The 13,343-nt window shown below is 39.8% G+C and overlaps 1 protein-coding gene across 13 annotated transcripts in view; it reads right to left on the reverse strand.

The window, feature by feature from the left end:
• ATP2B2 (ATPase plasma membrane Ca2+ transporting 2) overlaps positions 1-13,343 on the reverse strand; it is a 432,794-nt gene that overhangs the window by 129,287 nt on the left and 290,164 nt on the right. For all 13 annotated transcript variants that reach the window (XR_005827588.1, XR_005827589.1, XM_040592327.1 and 10 more), the window contains one exon: positions 701-898. Coding sequence is in view for 11 of the 13 variants with exons in the window: in XM_040592327.1 (XP_040448261.1) it covers positions 701-898 (198 nt within the window). In the remaining 2 variants the exon portion in view is untranslated. The remainder of the gene's footprint in view (positions 1-700; positions 899-13,343) is intronic.

Raw genomic sequence — 13,343 nt, forward strand, 5'->3', positions numbered from 1 at the left:
TTTATCCAGCTTTATAAGTCTATGAGAGAGCTGGAGGGGGGGAGAAAAATCTGGATCAGTTGCCAGAAATGGAAATCTTGCATTTATGTAGAGGAACGAATATTTTAAGCATGTGAATTCAAGAGTACTTTCCGGGAGGAGGGGGAAGGAGGGAGGCAGGCAGGGTGTTAAAACTTTCTACAGAAATCACAGGATCCTGCAGTATACAGTTTACCAGTAACATGACTTTAGCCTCTAACACTCCCTTTCGAGCCAGCCTCGCTAGCCTTAGCTATTTCATAAAAATACAAAATTGAGCGAATTTCACTAAGGTCAAGTCTTCAGCTGGTATTCTTGTGCATGTTCATGTAGATACCATACATCAGTTACACAAGCAATTACATACTTCTCTGTAATGCAGTAAACAACCATCCAAGATGAATAAATAAACATCAAACACAAGCTCAAACGTTAAAACAGAAACATACTCAATTGTGTTTTTCTTTAACTCATTAAGCACACGTCACGAGGTTTAGCTATTTGCATAAAGAAATGTCAAGCATACAAAAAATATGTCAGTACCAGATGTAATGGTATAAGGAACAAACCACATGGAAATTTCCTGTTAGTGACCTTCTGGAGGGTGGGGGTGGAATTAATTTGAGATATAGCAGTGGTTTTATTTAAACTTATACACATTATTTTTACAAAAAGTTTTTACCTTCATTCCCTTCTCCAGGTGGCTGATAAAACGAAAGCCCCAAAGATATGATGGCTGCAATTTCCAAGATTATAAGAGTCACATCCTGCAACGCTTCCCAGACTAGCTGTAAGAACGTTTTTGGCTTCTTTGGAGGTATAAAATTTTTTCCAAAAATAAGCTTTCTTTTTTCTAGGTCTGCAGCAGTGCCAGCTAATCCTGTAAAAAAAATAAAATAAAATAAAATAAATTGAAATTGCAGTGAAATAGAAAACGTCCACTTATATCTGCATTCCGATAAATTATTTCTCCAAGAACAATTACAACCCGTACCATCTATGGCACATTAACAAATCGGTAGATATGCCACTCAAATTTTGCTTTTGCATGATGATTTGTCCTTGCATTCTGACCGGGATCCTTGTGGACTCCTTTAGTACTAATTCCTCTCAGTCTTCATCATTAAAAAAAGTCTTTGAATTAGCAGGTTTCTTTAAGACGACCTATGTGTATAGATACATACGCACATGTAAACAACGGTTCCTAAAAAGAAATTATATTTAGGATGAAGCTGGAATAGCTGTTGGTAGCTTTTGGTAATGTCAGTAGAAGCAGTAGACATATCTTTCTTCTGACCTCAGGTCGATGAACTCAAAGTATAGATCAATAAAGCATGTCTTGTCCTACTTCAGAGCAGCCTTTCCTACTGCATGTGTACTGCTGTACAATCGCTGGGGGGAACTGCATCAATTTTTTGTTGAGTGAGAAAAGACAGCCAAAGAGACAGGTTATATATGCAAAGAAAGTGAAAAGGACACTATAGGGTTCCTTAAATTGATATAAAAATACACTCATTTTGAATGATACTTCAACTTAAGAACACTTCAGTTTCCGGACACGGTGTAAGAGTGTGTGGTTGCGCTGAACGGCCCGATTAGGTGGGGTTTTTTTCCTCTTTATTAATTACATTAACGTATGCATGTCTACTGCTTTTTCAGAAATAAATAAATTTTAAAAAAGACTTGCGAGTGTTAGGGCAGAATAACTGTGCTCATATACTGCTCTCAGCAGCATAAAGAACCACAATAAAATGAGGGGCTACACGTATCTGCCACATAGTATTTGGTATCAGTTGGAACATTGACAAAACTGTAGGTGTTGAAGGGGATCAGCCCCGCGAAGTTGTTCATGGTTACCCACACTGACGTGGCACGACCCAAATACTGAGACGGACAGTCGGCCTCAGAGGGACGCAAAGGTGCCGGCAGGGGAGCAGCGGGCACCGGCCGCCCCCGCACTGCGAGCGTTCCTCTCCTTACACAGAGGGTGAGTCCTCACCTCCCCCACAGCCTGCCCGTGCCTGCAGGCACCTCAGGAGTGGAGAGCCCCATTAACAGCACCTTCAACGTGTCAAGCAAAACAGGTGAGGATCCTTAGGTGGTAACGGCCCTCAGCTTTGGGTGCCACCTGCCCCAGTGACCTGCCTGGCCACTGCACCACCTCTTGGATGAAAGCACCAGGCCCAGAACAATTTCCTTAAGACGAAAGCGATGCTTTTCTGAACATATCAATCCTGCCATGGTACAGGCAAAGATGTTGACTCACCTTTCACTTAAGGTATATAATTACAGCTGTTGTGTAGCTTCTGGTTCCTGGTTAACTCATCAAACTTTCATTTCACCTTCAGCTTCTAAGCAATACTATCCTTCCCTCCCAGATAAAGGTATGCTGTAGTTGTTATTACTTCATTTAATTTTCAGTACCTACTGCCTAGTGACACTGTAACTGACAGGCTCCAGCTATTATAAAGTGTCTACTGTATTCTCCGTGGCTCATATAATAACATGTCAAACGTCTCTGCTCCTCCATGAGGTCCCAGTCAGTCTCCAACGTGGGGTAAAGTTTTTTCCCTATAAATAGGAATTGCAGGCTGGGAGCCATTTGGGTGGGTGCCCTTTCATGAACCAGCGCAGCTCACCCAAGTTCAGACAACCCACTGCGAGATCGGGGAGTCACTCACCACGGATGGGATCCACCACAGGGATAAGCCTTTAGCAGAGACCAAACAAACGCAGTTTGATCAGTTTTCAGAGGGCTGCGTAGCCCTTCAACACAAGGAAGGCTTTTCACTCCAAATGGCATGCACACTTGGCACTAGGCCCCCAAAACACAACCTGCTCCAAATACAGCAGTGACTTTGTACGTAAAGCGGGAAGTGCATGGACAGCATCGATAGCGGTAGGGATTTTTGGCAGAAACGTTCATACAATGCATCTACAAGCACCAATACAAAATTCTGAAACAGAAAAAAAGCATATTGGGAAATGGAAGGAAGAGATTTCTGAAAAATGCTTATTTCCCAATGCAGAACATATGTGCACAGTGGTGTGCCAGCTCCAGCAGGTCAGTAGATGACTGGGTACTCAACAGCACAAGAGGGATAGCTGAAATAGTACTGGAAATAGCTGCAGTATTTTTCAACAATCCTAATGATATTTACCTAAACATTATTAATTCACGACTTTGAAATGACGCTATATACTTTACTGTCAGGAGGCCACAGAAAGTATACATAACCTGTCTGGTGTTACTGATGATAATGCACACACAAACACATGTACACACCGAGAAGCCTCCAAAGCAAAGGAGAGATGCTGAAACTTAAAGAGCTGCTTTTTCTGTAGGAGAAAAATTGCTCATTTAGACACCGTAAGTTTGAGGACTAGACTGAGTTTAAAGTATCAATGGCCACCATTACCTTCCAGACTATAGTCTAAATAACTACACCGGAATTTAGATATACATTTTATTTAATTGTACTCCTCCATTTTCCATAATAAATATTATCTTCTTTAAGACCCACAAATAGAAAAGGGTAAATCATGAGTGTGATTTTATTATTTTCTGTAAGTCTACATCTTGGTATAATTACTCACCAAGTCAGTCACACCTAAGAAAAAAAGAGCATATTCATCTTTCATTATGAAATTTATTTTCTTGTAAGCCATTTAGAAATACCAGAAAATGAAATTCAATGTTCAGCTGAAACCAAAAGGTTTTGCTTCCTGTGAGATCTGGCCATCACTCAAAAAAAACCTGTTCAGCAAAATTTTGTTGGAGTTCTTTTTTTCCCTCCCATTGAATGGTAGAAACTAACAAACTCCTATATTGAGAGTGAGAGAGAGAGAGAAGAAAGGTGAGAATGAAGAAATTTATAGACCAGCTGATGAAATCACATCGTAACAGTCGTAAGCATTACTATAGAGATAAGGTCAGAAAGGGACAATAAAATACATAGAGAAGTCAAAGTTATACAAAGAGATGCAGCTAAGGGAAACGGGATTGAGAATCTGAGGCCATGGAAGATGTTTATTTTCAAAGCTCCCATAAATTCTCCACACTATTGCTAGCAAAAGGTATAAGGGGGGCACCCCTTATCTTTTTCAAATAATCTGCTTTATTCAGAAACACCATTTTAAAGAGTCCTAAAGGTGTTCTGAGCAAGCCTAACTTGGTTGCTTGAAGAGGATTAGAGGTCACTCGCACTTTGTCGCACTGGCAGCTCTGTGGGATGCTGCTCCCCAGCTAGTGCGTGCTGACAGGCAGTACAGATGGTAAAAACGTCAATTAGCACAGCAAGATCTAGAAGTGGACATCTGTCCTCACCAGTACTTTTAACCAGGAGACGGCTTTCCTGCTGCTAGATTTTTTAATGGTTGGTTGGGGGTTTTTTTGTATTGCACTTACTGACTTCATTACTGTTCCTGAATATTTTTTTTTTATTATTTCTCACTTGTCCCTCAAGAAATGAAAGAGCACTGCAAATGAAAGTAATTTTAAATATCATTTTTATATGAAGATATAAAACATTAAGGAAGTGAAAAAGAATCAGTGGGGACTAAAAATAGTAAATGGTAACACCAGTTCAATACGACTTCAGGCTTCATATGTTACTGGCAAAAGCAGCAGCCTTCCGTCTTATATTCTGTATGACAATAAGGCACGGACTGGTGGTTTTATGTTCATTTGTCCAGACAAGCATGAATGTTTCATTTTTTTAAAGTACTTTTCTGTGTCGAAGCTGTGTAATCCTTCTTTGCTTGACCCAAGTGTTTCAGAATGATTATGCGGATTTGAGTTAAATTTATATACAAATAATCTACAGAGGTTTAGAAAATACTGTGAAAATTTATTACTGAAGCTTCCAGCACTTCAATAATTTCTTAAGGTTTCGATTTCCAAAACTTTTCCTCAAAATTTGTTTGAAATTTGTGAGAAAATGAAAATGATTGCATGGAAAACATTTTCTATGATGTGCAGTATATTAAATGCATTTCTGATTTCGTCTGGCATTGTTGCTTTTTTGGAGGGAGAAAAAGATTAAAAAACTGGAGAAATGCCACTTAATGAATTTTCTCTGTTCCATTCCTACATCTGTCAGTTACTGCATGCTGAATATAAAACCATCATTTCAATTAATGCTTCCTGGAAAATTGTATTTCTCTGACAGTCATCTCCACTGCAACCAAATGGAGCATGACGAACAGAGAATCATTTTGATGCTGCAAAAATAGCAAAAGCACATCACTACTGAAGTAACATTTTTTAAAAAAAAAAACCATAAAACACCAAAGAGACTGTTTCACAACTGCTTAAATTATGAGATGAAGAATGGCAAAATTACAAATTGCAAATAAACCATTCATTACTTACTATCATTCTTCTGTACATTTTTCTAATGCATCCAGAAAAGTAGATAAAATTTTCAAATAGTAAAAATTGTAAAAGTAATTTAAAAATCACAGCATATGTCACTTCAAATGGGAAAACAAAGATGTTCAGCAAGGAAAGTAAAGGCTTCACAGTGATGCTGAACTGCTATTGAAATTGAAGCATAGAGGTAAACCAGCTATTTTGGATAGTGAACTCCAATGACAGATACGACACGCATGAATTCTTCCCCTGAGAACACAGACCTGTATCTTACCTCATGAGCTCCTAACACCTTAGCCTCAAACCCTCTTCTCAACTGATGAGCATTCGAGCATCCCATTACCTAGGGCTTCAGACACCAATAAGTTGACTGCCACAAAGTATCACCCTGATGATTTTTTCACCCACACTATTTCACATTGAACTACGAAGCGATCCCTGACATTACTACTGCTACGTAACACCTTGGTATAACCTGCCCAGGCCCACCAGCTTCTATAGCTCTCGAATACATTCTGAGAATTTCATAATGTGAAGCTTGCCCAGTTACTCCTGTTGTAACACTGACAATTCAAACCCACAATCTCATTCAACATTTTAGTGGGATTTTACTCTCTGGCTTTGGAAGCAAATTTCTGTATACTATTTTGCTTTTCTCTCTTGCTAAAGCTAGAAGTGACAGCAGGCCTATTTTTCTTCCACTTCAATCCAAAAAATATTATCTAGTGACTGAAAGAGCTGAAAAAGTGAAGCTTAAAATTCCAATGAATAGCTAGTAACTAACAGATTAAGTTTCCAAGATCTGCCTTAAGAAACTGTCCCTACCTGAGAAACTGGGGAAGGCAAGAAGACATGGACAGTGAACTGTGGTTACTGTTACAGTTTTGATCAAATGCTAAGGAAGGTCTGCTCTGTCCCTTAGATATAACAATGTCATCAAGCACACTATGATGCAGTTCAACATCAGTCTTCATTAGTTCACGAGGTCTTCATTACACTTGTTTAAAGGATATTTAAGTAAAGCAAACACCTGCTTTTGTACCAGGGATGCCACAAAAATATACATTGCATTAAACTACCTGTTTTACTGAAACAAGATGAGGGTTTTTTCAAACTAAAGCATACACCAAAGACATGAAATGCAAAATATTCTCACCTAGAATGGATGCTTCTGCAACTGCCCAGTTTTATCATGTATGTTGCTTGAAAAATTTTTGGATGCATTACGTGGAAATTCTGTTTAGGTTGTATTAAAATAAAATCAATTAGAGAGAATCCAGTCCAGCAGTAACAGTGTATTTAATGAGAGCATTTACTAGTTTCAGCAAGCTGTTTTTGAATTTCACTAGTGAATGAACCTCAACAAATAATAATTTCCTTCTAATCTTGGAACAACAAAGCTGCCTGTAAAGTGTAATGAATCTCATTACCTGTTTTCATTAATATCACTTTCTTAAATTTGCTTATATAAATTTTAAGAATTTGTCCAAAATTAAAAGCCTTCGCAATTACCAATCATCTAGCACATGTCCTGTGAGCTTTACAGTACTGGTGCTATTTCTGTGAGTCCATTTGACAGTTCTGCCAACAGATCCTTGCAGGATTTGGAACCTCCTTGAGTAGATGTTCTACAGCTAGATCTAAATAGCCAACATACAGAAAGGAGGGGCACTGAAGAAGCAGAATCAGTAAATGAATTAACTCCCCCTCTATTTCCTCATTCATCATCTTCCCTCCTCACATCTAACAGCAACAACTGGCCACATCACCATGTTCTGCCACGGCTCCAGCTGCCACCCCGCAGAACAGGGACCACCCTTCAGCAGCTTGAAAGGCAGCAACCTGACTACAAAACCCCTTAGGTAAACCTTCCCCATTACAGGTTCCAATCAAACCCATTGCTCTAAGACACACAAGGTACATAAATACACTTCTAAATCCATGATTTTTTTTAAAAAAAAAAGTCACTGGAGAGTTTGACATTCTTTCATACAGACTGATGCACCCAATGTAAATGTTAGGAACAGATACATAACAACTTGCATTTCTACAATGACTTTCCATCTCTCAGTCTCTTTCTAGCTATAGAAATGCAGCAGCAAAGGCAGCAAAAAGCTGGAGTTCTTGCCCCAGACAATTTGGTGGCAGTTCAGGGGTGTAAATTCAAATCTCCTGGGATTCCTGATCTACACTCAGCTGCAAGACGCCAATACAGGATTTATTACTGCCAAGAAGCACTGAATACTCCGCAACATGTTTCATTCATTTCTCCATCTAGCCATTTTGGTTTTATTTCTTCTGGCTTCTTCTAATTTCTTTTTAAAGTAAAATTGCTCTGAAAAGAAGCTATTATCCAGGAACAAATGATTAAACCTAAGATGACTAATAGCAGAACCAGGAATGGTTCCCCATAGGGACTGTATGTAGCCCAAAAGAAGCCACTCATCTGCAAGACATGCCACAATTTCACAACAGTCTATTGACTGGGCTGATGTGCAGTGCATAATCATGAGCCAATATCAAGGCAACAGACAAGACATCAAATATTAAAGGCAAGATATGCACCATTCTAACAGTTGACTAATATTTTTCTTGCCTAAACAGACAATAAACAGCTTTCGGCAAGTGCTGGTAACAAAGCATCCATGGAGAGCTGAAGTTCCAGTATGAAGGAGGAAGAATTAGGATTTCTTTTTTACACGTGTACTGCTGTCAGTGGGAGTATGGCTGTTGAGAGGGAAGATAATCATCCCACCACGAATCATTTCTTCAGCTCTCACTCCACTCAATAATCGTTACACCATTTACATATGTCTCATCTTGTGTACCACAGGCTCCTGGAGATGTTTGTCTTTTGTTCTATCTTAATGCAGTACCAAGTACAGTAAAGTCATTACAGATTCAGGGCAGCACCACTAATAATTTAGAATGTATATCCATCATCCAGCTCCCACCCATTACTAACCAGATAATGAAGAGATCATTAAAAATTCTTTGTTACATTATATATAAACAACAGTGCAGCTCTTCACCTAGCACTAAGAGACAGCTAACCTAAAAGATACGGAAGGTCTTTACTATAGCTAAGCCAGCCAACCTGAAGGCAGTGGGACACCCCACAGATGCTGGGTACTTTGGGTTTGTTCAGCATCGCACACCCTCAGCTGTATGCTGGTTTGGGGGCTTTTTGGAAGAGATGGAAAGGGAACAGGGGAAGGAAATGTTCTCTTTCCCCCATCCTTCCTTTCCAAGTACTCAAAGCCTTGAGACAGTTTCTTCAAACATCTTTTGATTATTTGAACAAAGCTTTGGACTTGACTCCCACAGGAGGTAACACCACGATTTAGAGCAGACTGTATGCCCTCTCTGCACAGCCTTACGTATTACCCACCAAGCTCTGATCTTCCACGGAAACACAGACATATAAGACAGGATCATTTCAATGAAGTTGGCTGAGAGTATGAGGGCAATCGTATCAAAAACATGCTGTTACAGTGCTGGGTTATAACATGATTGTTCCAGATAATGCAAAAGCTTTTTCTTGCCCTTAATATTTAAATCAAATCAAGCATCCTCGGCTACAGCTTAAGACAGACTTGCTGGCTATTCTTAGGCTCAGTCTTGAAAAGCACTAACTTCTGAATCTGGAAATGGCAGAGAGGAACCATATAAGTGTAACGGAGGAGACCCAATGTCTTAGCCAAGAAACAGAACAAGAAATAAATGACCACATAATAAAGTCAAAGTGGAAAGCCTTCCTTAATTAACACACCTTCAAAACCACTTATCATCACTCTCACTGGACCCTACAAAAACATTCACACTTCATATGCATTGCTAATGGCAACCACAAGGGATGTGGAGGGAAAAAAGACCCTGACATTTATTTTCTGTCCCCAAACCACAGTCTGAGTAGCACTGCTGGTAAGTAAATCACTCTGCTTGCCCGTCCGTGTGGATGCAGCGCTGCCTGGGGAAATGCAAGCCCCCCAGTGGAAACACCACCATCAGTCACGGTCCACAGGGAGGCTCTGGTTATATAGCTCAAGTATGTGCCCAGGTGAAAGCATCTGCTGGCCGGGAGCTGTGCGTGTAGGCGCTCCTCAGCCCTGGAGTAACTGTAGCCAAAGGGGTAACCAGCACCGATCCACCCGCAGGACCAGAGTTAGCCGTGGGCAAGTGGTAGAGGAGGGAAAAACATAGGGTCTGTGCATGGGATCCATGGGATCCTTTCCTAGCAGAAAAGAGAGAAAAAAGGGGATGAAGCCACCTCTCCACCCGTGCACAGGCCTATTACTTACCGTCAATAGGAAGTAGTGTGACCAGCGACACTGAGCCTGGGGACTCCTGCTGCTGAGTAACACCACGACAAAGAAATCGACAATTACAGAAATAGCTGCTAGACTGTCTGCTGTTCATAGGTGGTCCAAAGCTGTCAATTTTTCCGATTTCTTACCACAGTACAACATCACGTCACTTGAAGTTTTGCAAAACATTACATTCAAAGGCCACACATGTCAATGAGATGTCCCAGAAACTGAAGCTATCTGACTGGAACTCAAACCAGCTGCCTATACACTGAGGAGAGCCTCAGCTGCCTTCTTCCACCTGTAATGTACTTTCAGACTGACGGGGCTTAGACTCACTAAAGACTTCTCAGGGTTTTCTGTTCACTTCCATAAAGCGTGCCCACTCAGGATGATAGTGATGGTAATCTGAGAAAGCAAATGCCCAGGAATAAAGCATGTGCAAGTGGGAAAGCACAGCCTGCGAGGGGAAGACGATATGCAGCTGAAGATGCATTACACAGATTCTAAGCCAGTATGGCACGAGGCTCTTCCACAGCATCCTGGAAGTCCCACGCATCTCTCTTCTTGTATGAAGGATTTGGTGGTGGACTTGGCAGTTTACAGTTGGATTCAATGATCTTAAAGGTCTTTTCCAACCTAAACAATACTATGACTCTTTGACTATTTGTCACTGCAATCACCATAGTTTCTTTATCATAAGCAGTTCCAAGGGTCTACAGCTCATATTTATTGGATGATGCCTACTGGAAAGGTTGAAAGTAACATGGCATGACAACATATGCTCTCATAACAACAACAGCATGGAAGAGAGGGCATTTTTCTAGATGAGGCCAGGAATTTGTAGGTTAAATAGCTAATTTCCCACATAGATGTTTTAATCTTTTACAATAAAATAAAGAACAGAAGAAGAATTCTTATGCTCTGAAAAGAGAGACATATTTTTGTAATGTCTATAATGAAGTCAAAATGAAAACAAAACCCACTTTGCTGAGCCTGCTTCCACAGTATCTTTCCCACCCTCACTTACGAAAAAACAAATAATAAACCAGATAGCAATGAGCTGCATTTTTCTGAGGTGTTACATCCAGGTGCTGCTACTTGGCAACAAATTAAGAAAATTTCATTGCTGACTTTGTCAGTGTCATCTGCTTTTCCCATGAGTAACGCCAGCCTGCCAGTTACACAGCAACCATACTCACTTCAAGCTATGCCTTTGCAAGAGGCAGAGCATTTGCTACAGTGTCTCTTATGCTGCTGCGTATTCAAGAGAGTATTCAAGATATCTAAAAAAAAAAGTGAGAACACTGAAGAAAACAAAGTGCTATGATCATTATGCCACCTGCAAGCAGCAGTAAACACCACTATCACTCCTGCAAGTGACAATGATGTCACTCAAAACCATTATATCCAACTTGTAAGGAAACAGTGATATAAGATGCTTTTTGAGCATCCTATGGATTACGTGCCATTAAAATAATCAGACCTTTGAAACCACTAACACAGCGCACACACTGCTGTGCTCACTGTTACCCGCGTAACACTGTTGCACTCATCATTACCCATTCGCTCCATCCTCTTCATAAATAAGTGGGACCAGTCCTTTAGATCATCATCTGCCTTTCCTGCGGACTTAGGTACCAAGCAGACTTGGAGGAACAATGAAAGTGAGAGAAGCTGTAAAATTTAATGCAAAGATGCCAACGTGAATACTGTGACAGTGAATATCTCTCAACTGAACACAGATATATAGTCAAAGTTCAGAGTCATAGGGCACTCAACTTAGCAAGTCAAACAAGCCCCATTTTCTAGATAAGTGGAGAAAAAAGAGCAAAGAAAGTCTCAAGACTTTCCAGTTTTCTGGTAATTAGTTAATTCAGTCCGCAAAAGCTGCCTAGGTATAGAGCAGCAGAGATGAGCAGGGGCCTCGCCATCAGTAGCAGTGCTTTAGTTGGGATGACGGCACTATTGGAACAGATGTAATGTTACTCAAAAGTGTTCTAAGCCTTATACACAGGTAGTAAAAATAGGATAAAACCAATAGATGCCCTTTTTTAATACTGTAAAAATTGACAAAGTTTCCTTGACTCCTGTTTTATTTTTGAATTATTAGAAAATACAAACTGGGACCAAAGCAATCCCAAGATGCACTGTGGGACACAGCATTATTTTACTCCTATACCCACATGCAGGAGAACTCTGTTAGGAATACAACACCCACAGACACCTCCTAATTTAGCACACTAAAAAGCCCAAAGAATAGACTCTCTCTTACATGAAGCATATATTGTCAATCAGCTTGATTAGCCCTTTAATGTAACTAACCTGCTCCAAATGCTGTAATCACTGCTGAAGTTCTCCAGATTCTTTTCCAGTGCATATCAAATACTAAATTAAAGTATAAAGTAAGAACCTCAAGGAAGGTATTCCTAGTCACCAGTTGTAGTAAGAGTGTAAGTCAAAAGCAGTTAAGGACACCATATATTTTTATGCACACCAAACTGCTCCCATTTCAAAAAATCCAATCTTAATACAAATATTCTAGAACATGTAAGACATAACCAAGGTTTGCTCCTAAGTTTTCTCCACAATAGTGTATCTCACTAGCCTGGTTTTCACTCTTTATCGAACACATAACTTCCATTGTATATTCTGAAGAAAACTGAGACTCTGACCTGCATCTCACTTGCATTTTATCACTGGGGTGGGTGGAAACCCTTTCAGTTGGGTAGGGGCACGCGAATAACTGAAGCTACTGATCTTGGTCAGCTCAAACCTGTGGGGATGCCAGGTCACAGAGGCAAATATGAGACAGGAATAGAAAGCATGTAGTAAAAGCACACCCTGTGAGAATCCTGAAAGGAGAAGACTTCAGATCTTAAACAACAGTACTCATCAATGGCAAAAGCAGGAAACTTTTTTGGGATACAAGAGATAGAGTTCCAGCAATCCAAAAAGCCAATGAAAATTGCTCAACTATAAAGAACCTCTGTTCAAGGTGTCAAAAATGGAAAAGGATTTGTATTCAAATCTCTTTGCTTATTTGCTCATAATATCTATGTATTCTTTAAGTTAAGAATGACTACTTCCACCTTAACTTTGTATTCTGTGGTTTGAGAAATTGAAAACTTTGTGTGTCTTTTGTCAAGTGCACATTCAAGAGAATGTAATTAGGCAGTTCTGCATCAAAGCTCTGGCATAAGTGGGCTCACATTACATATATTTATGAATCTTGTACATACATCAGCAGAAATCAAAATATTATATTGTATCATAATAGAAGCCACAGATTCATATTAACAACCATCCTTGGTCAGCTTCAGTGAGTAAACAAAAATCACACTTTTCTAATGCCCCCAAAAAAACCCTTACAGTTATTAATTAACCTTCATTAAACATGTGGAAGCCTATGGTTTTATTTAAAATGAGATCTCAAATTAGAAGTAATTTAAATAATTTATGGCTTTACCCATTTTCCTTGCACAGCAGCTACCTATGTTTATATTGTGCAGCCATTTCATTCTACCTTCAGCCCCTAAATTCATTGCTTTGCTTCATCCAGCTCAACTGGGAAGAGGCACTCAATCCAAAAAAAGAACATCCATACAAAAGAGTTAATTCGCAATGGTTAACCAGGAATAGAT

The sequence above is a fragment of the Falco naumanni genome, chromosome 4, assembly GCF_017639655.2.
Source record: "Falco naumanni isolate bFalNau1 chromosome 4, bFalNau1.pat, whole genome shotgun sequence".
Lineage (NCBI taxonomy): Eukaryota > Metazoa > Chordata > Aves > Falconiformes > Falconidae > Falco > Falco naumanni.